This window comes from Rhinopithecus bieti, unplaced genomic scaffold (assembly GCF_001698545.2).
Source record: "Rhinopithecus bieti isolate Rb0 unplaced genomic scaffold, ASM169854v2 scaffold_52099, whole genome shotgun sequence".
NCBI lineage: Eukaryota > Metazoa > Chordata > Mammalia > Primates > Cercopithecidae > Rhinopithecus > Rhinopithecus bieti.
The window spans coordinates 539,529-557,642 of record NW_016820939.1 but is presented as its reverse complement, the minus strand read 5'-3'; the positions used below and the strand labels follow the sequence as shown (position 1 = coordinate 557,642).

At 38.1% G+C, this 18,114-nt stretch overlaps 1 protein-coding gene across 1 annotated transcript in view; it reads right to left on the bottom strand.

The window, feature by feature from the left end:
- Nucleotides 1–794: 794 nt before the first annotated feature.
- The window catches only part of PTPN13 (protein tyrosine phosphatase non-receptor type 13), a 223,018-nt gene continuing 205,698 nt past the window's right edge, over nucleotides 795–18,114 (bottom strand). Inside the window, 6 exon segments of the mRNA XM_017860030.1 lie at nucleotides 795–1,512; nucleotides 4,598–4,660; nucleotides 5,714–5,929; nucleotides 8,022–8,359; nucleotides 10,500–10,590; nucleotides 12,005–12,153. Coding sequence (XP_017715519.1) covers nucleotides 1,417–1,512; nucleotides 4,598–4,660; nucleotides 5,714–5,929; nucleotides 8,022–8,359; nucleotides 10,500–10,590; nucleotides 12,005–12,153 — 953 coding nt within the window. The 3' untranslated portion in view covers nucleotides 795–1,416.

Below are 18,114 nucleotides of genomic sequence, written 5' to 3'. Positions count from 1 at the left end.
CTAGGCAGAATCCTGCCTCTGGTCCTGGGCTGAATTCCTCATTTGTGTAGGGTGTAACCTATCAGAGGCCTCTAAAGAGTACTTAGGGGTGTTACCATGCTCTTGTAATTCAATAAAAACCCCAGGAACATTATAATCAGGGCTCTTGAGCCATGTGCTCAAGCCCACTTCCACTCTGTGGAGTGTACTTTCACTTCAATAAATCTATGCTTTCATCTTCCACTGCTTTGTCTGAGTATTTTGTTCAATTCTTTGTTCAACATGCCAAGAACCTGGACAACTCACAGTCAAGAACATCCATCTGGTTACAGTGTCATGGCTGAATGAAGAAATACTGTTAGAATTAGAATTTAGTGAAATGAATTTAGTACTGAGAACAGAGAACCACTAAGTTAAAGCAGCTTTGAAGTCAATCTCTTTTCCTTCCTGTTTGGCAGAACCAAATATAAACCCCCAGGTAGTATGATATGTTTTCTTTGATTAGCCCTTGGTCAGTTGAGTACTGTGGCTAGGAATTGAAAATATTCTGATGTATATATAAATTGGACTCAGTAAGTGGGCACCATTCACAAAGAGGTAGAAGGAAGAATCTGAATTTCTGAGCTACTTTTAAGCCAGTACATGACACCCACATCAGTACTTAGTGAAGATCTATCAGGATCTCTGACAACACCTCTACTCTCCATGGTTGTTATGACTGGGGCCAACTAGGGAGATGGGAAGTGGCGTCTAGAGGTCCTTGTCTTCCCACGGGCCTAGGTGTTGTTGAAAAATAACACACTGAAAATGACTAATTTGTCCGCACACAGTTTTGGCTTGTTCATGTTTTAAGGTGTGTTTTTATTTACAAAGTGAGATAATGCATTACAAACAGATGATGCAGTAACAGATAACTGATACTCCATTTTCATGAAAAAGTATATAAATATATTACAGGAAATTCTATATAGTAAACATTAGAAATTGATACAGTAAACATTTGCTACTTTTTTTCTATGCCAATATTATTGTCATTTAAAGCTTAAATACTGGTTTCAAGTATCCCCTATAAAATAACTACTTTATTAAAATATTGGAAAACATTTTGCTATAAACAAGATGCGTGCATTAAAAATAGACTCAGCATGTCCTTGTAACAATGTCTGCTATCATCAAATGCACCTTTAATCATCCCTAAGATCTGCATTGTTTGGTTAGTGTTAAAATTTTGTAAATAATTATCATAGGTTAAAGTAGCTGTAAAAAAATACAGCATTTCAATATTATTTATTGTCAAGAAGAATACCCCTCTAAGATAGAGGAGAACCTGCATATTGTATGAACTTGCTGCTCTGTGATCTTTATTTTGGATAGAGAGCAGGAGTCTGCTGGAGGTTAAGGAAAGAAATGGAAATGCATCCAGAGGCTCTTTTCATGTCACTTTAGAAGCTGAGGCTGCTGTTTTTGCTCTTCTTCTGCTTGAAGACGTGTCAGGACATAAAGGATGACTTGATAGCAGAAAATATATTGATCCTATGGCCAAAAAAAAAAAAAAAGATAACACTGTAGAACTTTAGATGTATAATGTAAATATTATATATATATATAGCTATACCACTATTGGAAGTGATGTTTGATGAGTTTTGAAAAATATGGAAAAATTTTGTTAGAATGTTGAATGTAAGAAACAGGGTGTAGGCCAGGCGTGGTGGCTCACACCTGTTATCCCAGCACTTGGGGAGGCTGAGGTGGGCAGATCACGAGGTCAAAAGATTGAGACCATCCTGGCCAACATGGTGAAACTCTGTCTCTACTAAAAATACAAAAATTAGCTGTGTGTGGTGGCACACACCTGTAGTCCTAGCTACTTGGGAATCTGAGGCAGGAGAATTGCTTGACCCAGGAGGCAGAGGTTGCAGTGAGCTGAGATCGTGCCACTGCACTCCAGCCTGTCAACAAAGTGAGACTCAGTCTCAAAAAAAAAAAAAAAAAAAAAAAAAGAAGCAGGGTATAGAATTGTGTGGTATTATAAAATTATAAAATATAGAAACCAAATTGGCAAAACAAAGAGAGAAAAGCCTGATGGATGGGGATGGAACTATCCCAGAATGCTAACTGAAGTTGTCTTTGATTGGTGGGCTACTACAATATTTTTTGTGCTTTGATTATACTTAGTGGAAAAATAACCTTCCTACAAAATTTCTTCTGGATTTGTTGAGCTCATTTTGATGTTTTAAAATGTCAAAAAATTAATAGCTAAGAAGCGATTCAAAATAATTGTCTTGCCAGGCATGGTGGTTCACGCCTGTAATCTCACCACTTTGGGAGGCCGAGGCAGGTGGATCACCTGAGGCCAGGAGTTCAAGACTAGCCTGGCCAATGTGGTGAAATCCTGTCTCTACTTAAGTGTGGTGGCAGGCACCTGTAATCCCAACTACTCAGGAAGGTGAGGCAGGAGAATCGCTTGAACCCGGGAGGCGGAGGCTGCAGTGAGCTGAGATCACACACTGCGCTCTAGCCTGTGCGACAGAGCGAGACTTCATCCCAGAAAAAAAACAAAAAAAGTGTATATATATATACATACACACACGCACACACACAGTCTTTAAATATTTTGGAACAAAAGCATGAAAATCAAAGTTTCTTTGAAAATGAACTACTTTGGTAAAATTATTTTCTATTAAGTTGATGGTGCAGAGATCTGACTTTTTTGTTATTTGGGAACGAACTAAGTCTGAAAATAAAAAATTTCACAATATATTAAATGAAAAGTAATAAAACAACAACCACAGTTGAATCTCATTTAAAATAGCTGCATGTATGCATGTGCGAGCATGAATGAGTGTGCACATGTGTTTAGGACAAAGAATATAAGAACATCCCCTAAAAACATTAACAGCTCTCTGAGAGTAAGAATACAAGTGGCCTTTTAAGTTTCTTTTTTGCTTATCTGTATTTTCACTTTTCCACACATTCATCCTTGACTCTTTCTCCGACACCATACAACCCATTAGCAAATCCACTTCACATCATGTCCTCTTTCCTTCACTTTGTCCACACTTACCACTCCAGCTGTAGCCCCCCCCCCCCAGCTGGACCCCCCCCCCCCCCCCCCGGCTTGTCACCTAATTCATCTCCTTGCTTATAATCCTGCACCTTCCTCCCCAGACTTGGTGTCATTTTAACACAGCAGGTCAGTAGTCCTTTAAAATGTGAGTCAGATCCCTGCCACTCCAGGCTCCCATTTCACTCAGAGAAAAGCCAAATTCCTGGCCCCTCACCTTCCCTCTAACCTCACCTCCTCCTTCCCTCTTCTTTTCCTCATGCCCTGCCTGCCACATTGGCTGTGACCATACCTGAACACACAAGACCCTTGTACTTCCACACAGGTTGTCCCTCTGCCTGAAAGGCTCTTGTCCCCAGAGATCTACAGGACTCTCTCCTTTACCTTCAAATCTTTGCTTAAGTGTTACTTTGTCAATGGTGCTACCCTGTTTAAAATTATACCCCCAACCTGCCATGACTGATTCCCTTTATCTATTTCACTTTTCTTTTCTCTAAAGCACTTATCACTTTCAGAGATCCTGTATAATTTACACGTTTAATATGTTTATCATCTTCCATCCTTATCAGTATCTTGCAAGAATATCTTTGTTATTCTAGCAAGGATCTTTGTTTTATTCACTGATGTGCTCCAGGCACCTAGAAGAGTTCCTAATATACAGTAAGAACTCAATAAATACCTGTTGAATGAACAAATGAATTAATGAACTTCCTAGGTGTAAAGGGCTGCGTATACCAATCAAAATGTTTTCCTTACCTCAAAAGTGTGATTAGAAATCAGCTTAATATTTAGAAGACAAGTTGAATTTAAATGGTTTATGAAAGGAAAGTAGGCAAATGCTAATTTTAAAGATAGCAAATTTCTCTATTTTCAAGAGGTAGAGATATGTTAATTTATGGATATTTGAAAATAGCTTCTACATCCCCCACTCTCCCATTATAAACACAAAGGATTGTGGAACTCTTCAGTGAAGACAGACACTCTAAATAAGGCACTCTCTGTGAAGGACACAATTGTCTCAGTGGGTGATGGTTTCCTTTCAGGCAAGAGAAACGAAAATCATCAAAAGAGGATAAATGGACCCATATATTCACACTCCTTACAGAATGTCTTCTTGAAGCTAAGCAACTCCAGCCTGCCTTGCTGTGTTCCAGTCAATGCTGATGAATCCATTACCTCTCAGGGAATTTCTGTAGCAAGAATGTTACCTTCTATCTCTTTTTCAGGTTGGAAATAGGGAAGGAATGCCATTAATTACATAGTATTTTGTACCATTCTCAAACTATCCGCAGCATGCTATTCCATTCTCTGTAATCTCTTCAGTGCAGAGATTGCATTTTTAAATTAAAAGGCAACATTTTAAAAAGCTTGGAAGTATTTTAATTTTTTTCTGAATTAGTCCTCATGTTTAAAAAAAAGCCCCTCACTGCAGTAAATGTTTGGTTTTATGCTCTAACATGGGAACTCTCAAAAAAGAAAAATGGTTTAATAGGAACTTAAAAAAAATTAGAATCTTTATGAAAATTCTCATTAGGAGGCCCAGCCATGACTCACCTCCGTCTGAACCATTCCGTGTCTTTGTAGTCTCATGCAGCGCACCAAATCAGAGATGTCAAACTGTCAGAGGAAACCACATGTGTGTTAGATTCAACGGGTAACTGGATTTGAACCTCAAAAGGATCACAGAGGGGAGGCTTATGTAAAATTCTGTATCCCATTCTTCTTCCCCTTCTGGTAGTCTTGGGAAACTCTCCTTGACAAAATGACTTGGCGAGTGGACTTTGGCATCACTTGGTATTCTTGTTTTTGATCTTTCTAAGAATTAGGAAAGGTTAATCTATTTGAAAATCTCCCAAAGAAAAGAAATTCTCTTCCCCATGAAATGTAACTAATTTCTAATATTACAATATAAAAAAGGTAAATTATTTTTCCTACACATTGCTCTTCTGATAAACATATTTCCACCCTAAAAAAGATCTTTTGACTTCAGCTGAGATTGAACAGTTGGAAATCAGGGAGAAAAAGACTATTTGATTTCGTCCTATAAATTACTATAGCTAGCGTGTAAAGTGCTTTTAACTAAAATTCTTTAAGAGACTATGATTTTAATTACACATTATGGTAAGATATTCTAGTATTTTAAATAAGGTTTATATTAGAGTTCAAAAGTAAGATTATACTCTTAGAATAATAATTTTTTATGTAGAGTAATTGTTTAGAGAGAAATTATTTAGCATTAATTTTATAATAAAATGTATATATTTTTACACATACATACAAAAATACAAGCTTTTTCATTTCAAAAAATACTTTCCTTTGTACTTCAATTATTTCTATCTTTAACGTGTGATAACAATACTATCTTACACCAGCTTAAAGACTATAAAGGGTAAAATGAAATACTGCACAAAAGGCCTCTGAGCACACAGTTAAAAAAACCCAGTAAACAAGTATAAAACTGAAGTATTATTTTTTGTTGATCATGGCCTATGTAGTTTTGAATTCCAATGTTTACAAAAATACAGTTTTCTATAATAATATAATAAGAAAATGAAGGCAGTCATATAAATTCATAAGTTAAAAAATCCCAAGATCACAACACATTATCAAAAATTAGACTCCATCATTATTTCTGGACAAATGCTTACTCAGCCTGTATCTTGTACTCACATCAAGATCCTGACTGATTAATCCCAGAACCACATCTATGCAAATCAGGGTCCCTGAACGTCCAATGCCAGCACTGCAGTGCGTGATGATTGGGCCTGATCTGTGGATGTGTCTCATGTAGGAGATAAAAGTAAGCAGATCATCTGGTTGAGAAGGTGTATCATGGTCTGGCCAGGCAGTGAAATTCAGATGAGAAATATGGCGCACCTCTCTGGTCTGAAATTGTACAATAGAATAAGTGGATCATGACATGTTACATTGTTCACATACAATTTCTTTCTTTCTCTTTCTTTTCTTTCTTTCTTTCTTTCTTTCTTTCTTTCTTTCTTTCTTTCTTTCTTTCTTTCTTTTTCTTTCTTTCTTTCTTTCTTTCTTTTCTTTCTTTCTTCTTTCTTTCTTCTTTCTTTCTTTTTCTCTCTCTCTCTCTTTCTCTCTTTCTTTCTCTCTCTCTCTCTTTCTCTCTTTCTCTCTTCCTTTCTTCCTTTCTTTCTTTCTTTCTCAGATAGGTTCTCACTCTGTCGCCCAGGCTGGAGTGCAGTGGTACAATCTTGGCTCACTGCAACCTCTGCCTCCCAGGTTCAAGCAATTCTCCTGCCTCAGCCTCCAGAGTAGCTGGGATTACAGGCCCACGTTGCCACATCCAGCTAATTTTTGTATTTTTAGTAGACATGGGGTTTCACCACGTTGTGTCAGGCTACTCTTGAATTCCTGACCTCAACTGATCCACCCACCTTGGCCTCCCAAAGTGTTGAGATTTGGGAAGCGTGAGGCACTGTGCCTGGCCACAATTAATTCTTAATATTCTATTGTGCTGTCAAATTTTGGCTTGTCTATAGGACCAGATCAAAGGAAAAGTGGAAGAAACTAAATGGCTCCATTAAGAAAAACATGGAAGGCTTCTATCAAGGTTGCTAGAGCCACATTTGAAATATGGATAAAAACTACTTTTGGGAACCCTAAAACAAATTACATTTTGATATGGATAACAACCATTTTTGGTGACCCCATTCCAAATGCACATCAGATAAAAGTCAGAGTCACTGCAACCCTACCTAATCTGGCCCTGTTTCCTCTTAGACCTCACCTCCTCTTTTTCCCCATGGTCACTTTTCTCAAGCCAAATGATTCTCTGTGGCTTTAAATACAGTGTGCACAGTTTGGTCTCAGGACTTTTGTACTGGCTCTTTCTGACTGGAATGGTTTTCTCCTCAGATATTCCCTCCATGGCTCACTCAACTCATTCACATTTTTCCTCAAATGCCATTTTCTCATGCCTTCCCTGGCTGCTTGTTGAAAATTATGACATACTTCTCATTCTCCCCCAACCAATTGTCCTTCTCTGTTTTATTTTTTCCCACAGCACTATCAGGACTGGTATTTCCTCTTCAAAATGTAAGCTCCATGAGGTTAGAAATTTTTTTGTGTGTGTCAAACTGCCAAATCTCTATAAAGGGGTTGAGTTCTATAAAAATGTGTGGATTAAGTGGATAAATCACTTGCAGAATATTGAACAACTGTGCTAGCCTAAGTAATAGGTAAGCTAGTGTAAATCAATAAAAAAATCATGAATCAAAAATTATGAAAGAAATTCTCAGACTACATTTACATGACACCAGTAGAACTTAACTGATACGATATGCTTTGTTTCTATAAAAGTAAAATCACTGTTTCCTTAAGATAGTTAAATCTCTATGGGAAACATTACTCACACCTAGCTGGGATACTGTGCACAGGGGTGTAGTAAGGTGAGCGAGAACACAGAGTGAGAAAACAGTAGCAGCTTTACTTCAGGTACTGCCACTTATCTAATTCAAGCTATACTGATCCAGTGGTTAGGTAATTGCAGTATGAATGATCTGAATAACTGTTGCTTATGGTAAAATTATCCATGTATTCCTAAATACGTTAAGTTGCCTTTATGAGGGAATATTTTCTACTTATAGATTTTAAAAATAGTTTTAATGAGTCTACTTAGAGGTCTGACCATAAAAACACAAGTTTCCAACATGCAATTTCTGAGCCATTTTGTGCTATCACCAAGGATGATCATCATATTAAAAGTCCTGCGTTTTCATTTTCATTTTAGTACAGCACATACTAGAGGAACCTGGCAGTATTCATGAAGACGGTCACATTTAAACTTATACTACATAAAGAGAAAATAGCTAGCATTAGTTCCATTGCATGGGAACTAGGAAGTCACTGTCTTTTATCTAGAAATAACATTGGTGCAATCATGGAAAGAGTCCAGGCTTGGATTACAACTAGGAGATACACCTTGCAATATGGAAAGATTTAATTCACTTACCTGAATATCTTCAAGGGTCATTGCCCTCACCACAAAGCCCTTCAGCTGCTGCATTCTCACAAGAGCCAGTCGAAGTCTGTGGCTGACCATTGTTGTTTTGCCTAGGATGTTGGGCCAATAGCGCTGGCATTTGATTTTTTCTCCTTCTACTTCTTGAGTCATCATGGCTATCACTGTGGATTTTTGCTCCCAAATCATCTGCCAGAAGTCTCCAACAGTTGAAGGCAGTGGTCCTTGGCAGGCAATGTAAACAAACTCTTCCTTTCCAACTGGTATCTTAATGAAGCTGGCATTGATATAGCCACCTTCATCTCCAAGAGGCACTCTTGTAGCATCATCTGTGAATTTTCCACAACAAAACAGAGCCATCCATATCATGCATTTTAAACAAGAGTCTTACAAATTGCATGAGTCAAAGGTCATGAGAAATCCTCATAGTCATAGATGAAATCACCAACGTATTTTAACAGAAGTATATTTTAAAATTGTAGCACAGCCAAATTATTTTATATTTATTCTTTTTGCTCATGTTACAAGTATCTAAGGTGTCAGTTTAGTGAGTTTCTGACATATGAAATTTGGTATTATTTACATAGATTTAGTTGAAATTAAAATTAGTAAGTTAATAAATGCATTTAGAATTGCCTAATAAGTAACTAGAGAAACAAAGAAAAAGAACTGGTACTTCTCCATGATTATTTTAATGATGATGACAATAATAATAATAGCACTGAAAGGCAACGCCAAAAAATTTTTCATAGAACAAAATTTAGTATTACAATAACACTATTAAAGTATATATTGCAAACATTATTGGCATAACTCTCACTCACCTAATAAAATTACATTCTTAGCAGCCAAAACAATAAATTAACACAATAAATAAAATAACAGATCATTTTATTCTCCAGGCATAAAGGCCCTTATCTTTGTTTTATTATAATTTCATATAGTTAAAATGTAATTTTTTAAACCAGGCTGCCCCAGTGAAAAGTATGTATAAGCTATCATTCACTGAGGTTGTATTGTCCAAGATTTATCTAAGAGAATAAATTTACATGTATTACATACCTTAGAAGTTATTTCTATTTCTATTTCAAATATCCATAAATTTAACTGGTAATTCCTGTGATTACCAAGCTAAAACCTTTTAATGATAGGTTTCAAAATCCCCTACCAATTGCCCTTTTTACTTGACTTCTATCTCTTAGTCCATACTGGTCATTTGTTTTGTGGGAACAAATCCACTCATTAGTTTTGGATTTATGGCTTGTTCTATTCTGATTTTGAGATATTCAACTGGTCATTATGCTGTCTAAAGTAACTCCCATACACTTTATGCCAAACAAAGATCTGATCCACTTCTTAAAGGTTGTCTAAGATTCATTTTTTACATGAAGCTTTCCAAAATGAAAAAATACAATTGCATTATTACTTATCACGTGACTTGTCACTATTGAGTTTGTTTATTATTTATCTTTAGATTTATGGTTTCTTGGTAAAGATAGGGTCAGTGTGTCATATGTTATAATTCAAAGTGCTAACATATATACATGTGGCTCGTAATTATAAGAATTTTCTAGAGGTATTTTGGCACATATATTCATACATAATTTTAAAAAATCACAGTGTGATTTTTTTTACATGTGATTTTACATGGGTAAAATGACTGCTTTTCTTTTTTCTTTTCTTTTGAGATGGAGTCTTACTCTATTGCCCAGGCTGGAGTGCAGTGGCATGATCTCGGCTTGCTGCAACCTCCACCTCCCGGGTTTAAGCGATTCTCCTGTCTCAGCCTCCCAAGCAGCTGGGATTATAAGCATGAACCACCACTCCGGCTAATTCCTGTATTTTACAGTAGAGATGAGGTTTCACCATGTTGGCCAGGCTGGTCTTGAATTCCTGATCTCAAGTGATCTGCCTCCCTCGGCCTCCCAAAGTGCTGGAATTACAGGTGTGAGCCACTGCACTGGGCCAAAATGATTGTTTTTATTCCCTTCTGGTATCTGAAATGTCTAATATAGGCTGGTAGTACCACTGTAGTCATATGCATGTACACAGCAATTCATTACTATAGATATTTCTCTAAACTAAAAATAAGGGGAATAAACTGATGGTGGTTGTGATAAATGAATCCAACCAAGAAAATCCTCATCCAGAAGCCAGTTCATATTTTTAAAAAGATTTTAAAATTAATGATTTGGCATCACTGACTAATTTCAAATACTGTATACTAGTAAAAATTCAGGACTATTCTAACAAATATTTCAGGTTCCTCTAACTGATTTTCAGAATATGTACGTAATTTAAAAGGGAATTCACACGGAATATTTCAATGTATTTTTTACTGATATAAATCTGTGAATGTATGTGTATGCACATGGTTATGTGAGAGATAGGTAAGTTAAACACAAAAAATTTTTATCCATTCAAATTATACTGATCACATATTAAATTTGAAGCCAAACTGGAACTTACAGGGAAGTATATTTTTATATCTGTTCTTCCTTCTGTTTTCCTTAGTTTGCCCAATTAGACACTGATCCAAAGGTTTTAATTCTTGAAGATTCTGTAAGCAAAAAATGGAAATAAATTTGTTAAGATAAGCAGTAAATTCAGTAATAACTGCAAATACTTTAAATGTGTAGGGTGCAAAATTGGTTGATGAGGGCTGATTCTAGTGTCAAATACAGATGTCCTAAATAAGCCTAAAGTCAACAGTGATTTGTTAAGTCAGCACTGAAATAATATTGTTACAAGTATCTTCAATTGAACACGTTGCAGTCAATTTTATGAGACAGAACTTTGTGTCTTAATTTTTAACTTCTGTTTAAAAGTGTTTATATTTTAGAAAAAAATACAATTTAAAAAACCCAACTCTGCCACAATGATGAGCTAGAGCACAATTTATTGACAGTATTGTCTGTGAGGGTTACAGAATATTCCATGTGGGGTGTTGTTGTGGTCAGAGAGTCCTAGGTTCTAAAGTCAATTCTTGCTCACTTTTCATTCTTTCACTCATTCAAAAAATATAATTGCATGCCCACTATATGCAAGGTACTGTAATAAGTGATGGGAATACAGTGGGTGAGCAAGAAGATAAGATTTTGGCTCTCCTGGACTTTACAGCTTATTGGGAGAAAGACACAATAAAGAAGTAAACAAATATTGTAGTATATGTCTTGAAGAAACCAATAAGCTGCTGTGGCAGATAAATCCTTATAAACACTACTTTAGAAGGGTTGTAATGGAAGTTTTCTGATGGTGACATTTAAATCTAAGAACTTAAAGAAGAAATCATTCCATAGCATGGTAATGAGGAGAGGAAAATACCTTAATTACTGAGCCTCAGTTTCACAGTCCATAATGGAATTAATATTTTGAGGAATATATACAAAGCAACAAGCACACAGCAGAAGCTCTTATTAAAGTTAACTCCTTTTAGTGGCTACAAAGCTTAGGAACTAGGCAAATAAGCCGATGGTTTGAGGAAGAGGGGCAAGGTCAACCTCAAAACCACTCTCTTTTCTAGTGGTAAATATGGACGGTGCCATGAGACCACAGGAGCTAGGGCTCTGAGCCATTGCTGCTTTGAACTAGGACACACATTCTTGGAGCTGTATTCAGTTAGAACCTGCTGTTAATGATGAAACACGTCTACAATACACTAATTATAAAGTTTAGTGGATGGCTGAAATTTATACTTGGCCTTTTTTTTTTTTTCCTAACATTTTACCTTAACTATGAGGCAGGAAGGATAATCTTCAGGGAAATGTATCAAGTTCCAAGTAGTTAACATTTTAAATCACTATTATTGGAATCCCAATAAGAAAAATTAATTTTCTGCTAGAAGTGATAAGGTGGTGCTTTTAGAGTTGGAAAATTTTCAAAATTTCTTCTAATCTTGGGCTAGTAAAGATACATTTTCCTTACAAACTAAATGCATACACTTTGGGAGAGAATCATTGGCAGAAGCCACTTACCTCCAGCTCCTTAGAAGGAATTCCTTGATCTAGCAAACCCCGCAGGACTCGAATGACTGATTTTAAGTTGGCCCCCGTGTATTTACCAGAGGGAAGCACTTTGACGACAGGGAGTACAGCAAGCTCCTCGTTTGTCAGAAAGGAATGATCTAATAGGAAGACAGCAATTTACAAACAGTTCCTCCAGAACAGATTTAACTAAGTGAACTAATTTCAGCCTACGTTCACCTCATCTTACAAAAGGGAAAGTCTATTTATTTATTTAGAGATAGACTCTTGTTCTATCTCTTTATGAGACAGAACTTTGTGTCTTAATTTTTAACTTCTGTTTAAAAGTGTTTATATTTTAGAAAAAAATACAATTTAAAAAACCCAACTCTGCCACAAAGTGATGAGCTAGAGCACAATTTATTGACAGTATTGTCTGTGAGGGTTATAGAACATTCCATGTGGGGTGTTGTTGTGGTCAGACAGTCCTAGGTTCTAAAGTCAATTCTAAAGTCAAATGTCGCCTAGGATGGAGTACAGTTCTGTAATCACAGCTCACTGCAGCCTTGATCTCCCAGGCTCAAGGGATCCTCCTGCCTCAGTCTCCCAAGTAGCTGGGACCACAGTCATGCACCACTCTGTGCCTGGCTAATTTTTAAATATTTTTGAAGAGATGGGGTCTCCCTATGTTGTCCAAGCTGGTCTTGAACTCCTGGCCTCAAGTGATCCTCCTGTCTCGGCTTCCCCAAGTGCTGGGACAAGAGACGTGAGCCACTGCACCTGGCTAGGAAGGTCTTTATGTTATTTTATTTTATTTATTTTATATATTTATATATGTGTGTGTGTATATATACACACGTAATAAATATATATGTATATGTGTGTATATATATAAATATGTGTGTGTGTGTATATATATATGTATAACCACTCTACCTGGCTAGGAAAGTCTTTATTTTATTTCATTTATTTTATACACACACACACATGGTCTGATTTTGTAGCCCAGGCTGGAGTGCAATGGCACAATCACAGCTCAATGCAGCTTCAACCACCTGGCTCAGGTTGTCCTCCCACCTCAGCCTTCCTGGTAGCTGGGACTACAGGTAAGCACCACCACGCCTGGGTAATTTTTTGTATTTTTTTGTAGAGATAGGGTTTTGCCATGTTACCCAAGCTGGTCCTGAACTCCTGGGCTCAAGCGATCCGCCCACCTCGGCCTCCCAAAGTGCTGGGATTCCAGGCATGAGCCATTGTGCCTGGCCAGGAAAGTCTTTAAATACGCAACAACTAATAATATTTCCCCCAGAACAGATTTAATTAACAAATGAACTAATTTCAGCCCATTCTTACCTCATCATACAAAAGGGAAAGTCTTTAAATATGAGAGAATAAATAAGGTAATAGAATTAATAGGTAGGCTGATAACTACAATTAACACAGGGAAGTCTGCCCTAGCACATTCTCACACCCAACTTTTAAGGAGATACCTCACTGAAGTTCAGAAGTGTTTAAGATTCTTGGCTCTCATTTATTTACAGTTTCTAAAGGAGTTTATGTCATTTCTTTTTGCTTCTCTTGACTCAAATGGCACTTTTAAACATTTTGATAAGGGATTTATCATGGGCAGCCTGGGGACAGCTTGTTTCTTTTCCCTGCAAAACCAGCCATAAAAAGGTAATTGTACTTAGTTCTCAGAATTTTAGAAACAACATAATAGGTAGGCAATTTTTTAAAAGAAGTATTCTAGATAACAGTAAATGGGATTCTTTCAACAACAGAACTCTGTTACAGTAAGAGAAGATGAATTTTTCTGAAGAATCCCAAACTTCACAATATTCTCTATTTTATGCTCCCCTGACTCCTTACACACATCACACAGACACACACACTAAAATCTTGATCTCATATATAGAGAAAGGTTTTATAAATGATGGGAAAAGATGAAAAAATCACAGCATATCAAACAAATACAAAATTGGTATGTGTTAAGCCTAACAGAAATTATTTTAAAAAACAAACTTTAGTTAAATAAATACCTTTAAATTGTTACAACAGAGTCAATGGAACCATCATTTTAGCAGGTAATTGAGAATTATAATGACACTATCCTTTGCTTCAGTACTTTTACTCTAAAATGTGACCGTAAGTAAAACATATGTATATACATCCTTTTTATGAACAGTTTGATTGCAGAAAACCAAACGTATTTTAGATATTTCTTAGCCTAGTTTTTCTTAAACTGGGCTCTGCTGACCCATGGAGGCAAGTATTTCTACATAAGCATTTAAAAATTTTGTTTTAATTTCAAGATAATATAAAAAGCACATTCTAGATCACCTGAATAACCAACTCGTAACTAAACACTGAATTATTTCAGTGCCTTGAGTTGCAATGTGTTGCTCACCCTGGCACCAGTAGAGAATGATAATCTGAAATAACGGCATTAAATGTTATTCAAACTGTTCCATAAACATTCTCAGTGCTTCTTATGTTCTCAAATTTGAGAAATGCTGTCCTAAAGTTTTACAAGTATGCTTAGCTGTAATTGAAATTCTAATCTGCATAGCACATGCAGCTTAAACTGTTACCTGCTCCCTCCCCACCCAAAAAACCCCAGGAACTCATTACAAAAAATTACCAAATTTAGTTCTATTACTACTTTTCATTTAAATTAACTTCTAAGAACATGGGGAAAGTAAGAGAGACACTTCAGAAATTCCTTACTATGGGAGATTACTCTAGGAACACTGATTTCTCTCTTCACCATCCATCCTTGGCACTCAGGGCCAGTTATCCCTGGTGTTTGATAGCTTTCTCCATGCAAATAAAGAATTCCCTTGAGTTCTTTGGGAGTTGAGTCAACTATCATAGAAGAGCTATGGGTCTGATTTAGTACCTGCTGTATGGAAATTATTTATAATTGAAGGCAATCGTTATCCTAGAAAAAGCGAGGGGAAACTTCTTGCTATAGACTGCACAAGTGTAGCTTTAATTATGTCAATCAGCTGACTAAAGCATTTTCATGATGCAGCTAAGATACAGGCAACAATGATGCTGGCACTGTGAAGGATACAAAACTAAAGACACCTCAAAAAGGTTAACACTTAGCTGGGGCAGAGTTTGGCTGGGAATACAAAATTTACTCATATGAAATAACAACTCTTACAGAACTGCATGTCAATGCAACAGGAACTTAAAGGCTGGATGGATGAGCAAGGGCTACAGTGCTGGACATGCATGTTTTACACATACCAACAGTCTAGCCAAGTCAAGAAAGTGTTAATTAAACTGTTAATATCATTCATTCATTCATTCTTTTTTTTTTTTTGAGACAACCTCTTGCTCTATCGCCCAGGCTGGAGTGCAGTGACACAATCTTGGCTCATTGCAACCTCTGCCTCCTGGGTTCAAGCGATTCTCCTATCTCAGCCTCCTGAGTAGCTGGGTGCCCGCCACCATGACCAGCTAATTTTTGTATTTTTAGAAGAGACGGGGTTTTGCCTGTTGGTCAGGCTGGTCGAACTCCTGACCTCAGGTGATCAGCCTGCTTCGGCCTTCCAAAGTGCTAGGGTTATAGGCGTGGGCCAGCACACCCAGCCTAAGCTGTTAATTTCTTTTAAAAAAACTAAGACTTTGCTTTGAATGACAAAACCATGTTCTTTCATTATAGTAACACTTCCTGATATGAAGTAAGAGGAATGAAACGCTGGATAGAATTTCATTTCTCTATTGGCTCAGTAATAACATGCAAAGGCAGTAATAGTGAAACAGACCAATGGATTCCCGATCATAAAAGATAAGGTTGGGATTCTAGGATAATAATAATTATTGGCCAGGTGCAGTGGCTCATGCCTGTAATCCCAGCACTTTGGGAGGCCCAGGTGGGTGGATTACCTGAGGTCAGGAGTTACAGACCAGCCTGGCCAACATGGTGAAACCCCATCTCTACTAAAAAGAGAAAAAAATAGCCAGGCATGGTGGCACGCACCTGTAATCCCAGTTACTCGGGAGGCTGAGGCAGGAGAATTGCTTGAATTCAGGAGACAGAGGTTGCAGTGAGCCAAGATCGTGCCACTGTATTCACCAGCCTGGGCGACAGAGCAAGATTCTGTCTCAAAAAAAAAAAAAAAAAAAAACACAAAACGCCCCTTGACTTCTCCTTCCAGAATGGCAAATTACGACTTCATATTTCCACTTACAGTATGTATAGATGGTCAAACTGAGGGGGCGTGCCCAAGATGGCCGAATAGGAACAGCTCCAGCCTCCAGCTCCCAGTGTGAGTGACACAGAAGACGGGTGATTTCTGCATTTTCAACTGAGTTACCGGGTTCATCTCACTGGGGAGTGCTGGACAATCGGTGCTGGTCAGCTGGTGCAGCCCGACCAACGAGAGCTGAATCAGGGCGAGGCATCGCCTCACCTGGGAAGCACAAGGGGGAAGGGAATCCCTTTTCCTAGCCAAGGGAAACTGAGACACACAACACCTGGAAAATCAGGTAACTCCCACCCTAATACTTTACCAAGGGTCTTGGTAAATGGCACACCAGGAGATTATATCCCACACCTGGCCCAGAGGGTCCCACACCCACGGAGCCTCCCTCATTGCTAGCACAGCAGTCGGAGATCTAACTGCAAGGCGGCAGCGAGGCTGCGGGAGGGGCACCTGCCATTGCTGAGGCTTATGTAGGTAAACAAAGCTGCCTGGAAGCTCGAACTGGGTGGAGCCCACCGCAGCTCAAGGAGGCCTGCCTGCCTCTGTAGACTCCTCCTCTGGGGACAGGGCATAGCTAAACAAAAAGCAGCAGAAACCTCGGCAGAGGTAAATGCCTCTGTCTGATAGCTTTGAAGAGAGCAGTGGATCTCCCAGCACGGAGGTTGAGATCTGAGAACGGACAGAATGCCTGCACAAATGGGTCCCTGACCCCTGAGTAGCCTAACTGGGAGACATCCCCCACTAGGTGCAGACCTACACCTCACACCTCACACAGCGGGGTACACCCCTGAGATGAAGCTTCCAGAGCAAGAATCAGACAGCAACACTCATTGTTCAGCAACATTCTATCTTCTGCAGCCTCTGCTGCTGATACCCAGGCAAACAGGGTCTGGAGTGGATCTCAAGCAATCTCCAACAGACCTACAGCTGAGGGTCCTGACTGTTAGAAGGAAAACTAACAAACAGAAAGGACATCCACATCAAATCCCCATCAGTACATCACCATCATCAAAGACCAAAGGCAGATAAAACCAAAAGATGGGGAAAAAGCAGTGCAGAAAAGCTGGAAATTCAAAAAATCAGAGTGCATCTCCCCCTCCAAAAGAACGTAGCTCATCACCAGCAATGGAACAAAGCTGGAAGGAGAATGACTTTGATGAGTTGAGAGAAGAAGCCTTCAGTTGACCAAACTTCTTAGACCTAAAGGAGGAACTACATAACCAGTGCAAAGAAACTAAAAACCTTGAAAAAAGAATGGATGAATGGATAACTAGAATAATCAATGCAGAGAAGACCTTAAAAGAACTGATAGAGATAAAAACCATAACATGAAAACTACGTGACAAATGCACAAGCTTCAGTAACTGACTCAATCAACTGGAAGAAAGAGTATCAGCGATTGAAGATCAAATGAATGAAATGAAGTGAGAAGAGAAGCATGGAGAAAAAAGAGTAAAAAGAAATGAACGAAGCCTCCAAAAAGTATGGGATTATGTGAAAAGATCAAATCTACGTCTGATTGGTGTGCCTAAAAGTGAGGGGGAAAATGGAACCAAGTTGGAAAACGCTCTGCAGGATATCATCCAGGAGAACTTCCCCAACCTAGTAAGGCAGGCCAACATTCAAATTCAGGAAATACAAAGAATGCCACAACGATACTCCTCGAGAAGAGCAACTCCAAGACACATAATTGTCAGATTCACCGAAGTTGAAATGAGGGAAAAAATGTTAAGGGCAGCCAGAGAGAAAGGTCGGGTTACCCACAAAGGGAAGCTCATCAGACTAACAGCAGATCTCTCGGCAGAAACTCTACAAGCCAGAAGAGAGTGGGGGCCAATATTCAACATTCTTAAAGAAAAGAATTTTAAACCCAGAATTTCATATCCAGCCAAACTAAGTTTCATA